Below are 1,983 nucleotides of genomic sequence, written 5' to 3' on the forward strand. Positions count from 1 at the left end.
CACAAGCAGGAACATCTCAGAAGTACATCTAATGTTATCCCCGGATTGTGACATAAAAGATAATGACAGTAGACAGGATTCTCCAGGAGATAACCCCATTACCCCAATTATACATCCAGCTCTATCAGCTGATCCCTCTGATCCTGGGAAATGTTCTCCTGATCACTCTGATATTGGTGCATCTGTTACAGCTCTGACAGTAGATATAGAGTTTCCCTGTTCTATAGCAGCCAAATGTTTTATACAGAACACAAAGCTTATTACCCATCAGTCAGCTAAGGCAGGTGAGAGGCCATTTTCATATTCTGAGTGTGAGAAATGTTTTACATGGAAATCAGATCTTGTTACACATCAGAGAAGTCACACAGGTGAGAATCCATTTTCTTGCTCTGAGTGTGGGAAATGTGTTAGACGGAAATCACAACTTGTTACACATCAGCGAAGTCACACAGGTGAGAGGCCATTCCCATGTTCTGAGTGTGGGAAATCTTTTACACACAAATCACATCTTGTTAAACATCAGCGAAGTCACACAGGTGAGAATCCATTTTCATGTTCTGAGTGTGGGAAATGTTTTACACACAAATCGTATCTTGTTATACATCAGAGAAGTCACACAGGTGAGAGGCCATTTCCATGTTCTGAGTGTGGGAAATGTTTTACATACAAATCGTATCTTGTTATACATCAGAGAAGTCACACAGGTGAGAAGCCATTTCCATGTTCTGAGTGTGAGAAATGTTTTGCACGGAAATCACATCTTGTTAAACATCAGAGAAGTCACACAGGTGAGAAACCATTTTCTTGCTCCGAGTGTGGGAAATGTTTTACACAGAAATCACATCTTGTTAATCATCAGCGAAGTCACACAGGTGAGAAACCATTTTCTTGCTCCGAGTGCGGGAAATGTTTTACACAGAAATCACATCTTGTTAATCATCAGCGAAGTCACACAGGTGAGAATACATTTCCATGTTCTGAGTGTGGGAAATATTTTACACAGAAATCAGATCTTATTAAACATCAGAGAAGTCACACAGGTGAGAAGCCATTTCCATGTTCTGAGTGTGGGAAATGTTTTGCACACAAAACAGATCTTGTTAAACATCAGAGAACTCACACAGGTGAGAAGCCATTTTCTTGCTCTGAGTGCGGGAAATGTTTTACACAGAAATCAAATCTTGTTAAACATCAGCGAAGTCACACAGGTGAGAATCCATTTCCATGTTCTGAGAAGTAAATCAGCTCTTGTAGACATCACTCAGGTGAGAAACCATTTTAATATTCTGGGGTATACTTATCATTGCCATGCGTTGTTCTTCAAGGTTCTTATCCTATCTCCTATGCTTTTTGCAATATACATGCTACCGCAGGGTGAAGTAATCAGATGTCATGCCCTCATCTACTGTTATACAGATGTTATGCCAATCCAAAATGGTTGTCTAGTTGAGCTCCAGGTATGGGTGATGGCAGTTGGCTGTGACTCCGTCCTGGTGAAACAGGTCTGTCATAAGATAGAAGCTCACCGACAAAGGGCAGGGCTACAGCTCAGCTTTGCAAACCAACCAGACTTGCGCTTGGAGGTTTAGAGTTACAAAATGCTGATCCTGTGCGGAATCTTGGTGTCCTGGATGGTGGAGTGACACTTAGACATCACGTATCAGCCACAATCAGATCCTCATCTGAGGAACAGAGCCAGACTCCAGCACTTATTTCCCTCAGAAGATCTACCTACAGCCATACATACACTTGTATCATCACACATAGACTACTGCAATGTCCTCTACCTGGGTCTCCCAGCAAAAGAATTACACCGTTTGTAGCTTGTCCAGAATGCAGCAGCCAGGCTGTTACCTAACCAGCCCGTTCCTGCCACATAACACCTATTCTCTGCTCCCTTCACCGGCTGCCTGTAAGATGGTGACTATTACATAATCTTACTGACTCTCCCAGCACTACATGACCAGTGTCCGTGGTACCAGA

General features: G+C 42.6%; 1 protein-coding gene across 1 annotated transcript; it reads left to right on the plus strand.

The window, feature by feature from the left end:
* Positions 1-343: 343 nt before the first annotated feature.
* On the plus strand, positions 344-1,732 carry LOC134984814 (gastrula zinc finger protein XlCGF17.1-like; the record flags this gene model as incomplete). Its single annotated transcript, XM_063950295.1, has 1 exon — positions 344-1,732. A coding segment is annotated over one exon (897 nt), but the record flags the coding sequence as incomplete, so codon positions are not given.
* Between the last annotated feature and the right edge of the window lie 251 nt (positions 1,733-1,983).

Source organism: Pseudophryne corroboree (assembly GCF_028390025.1).
Source record: "Pseudophryne corroboree isolate aPseCor3 chromosome 3 unlocalized genomic scaffold, aPseCor3.hap2 SUPER_3_unloc_83, whole genome shotgun sequence".
In the NCBI taxonomy this organism is placed as follows: domain Eukaryota; kingdom Metazoa; phylum Chordata; class Amphibia; order Anura; family Myobatrachidae; genus Pseudophryne; species Pseudophryne corroboree.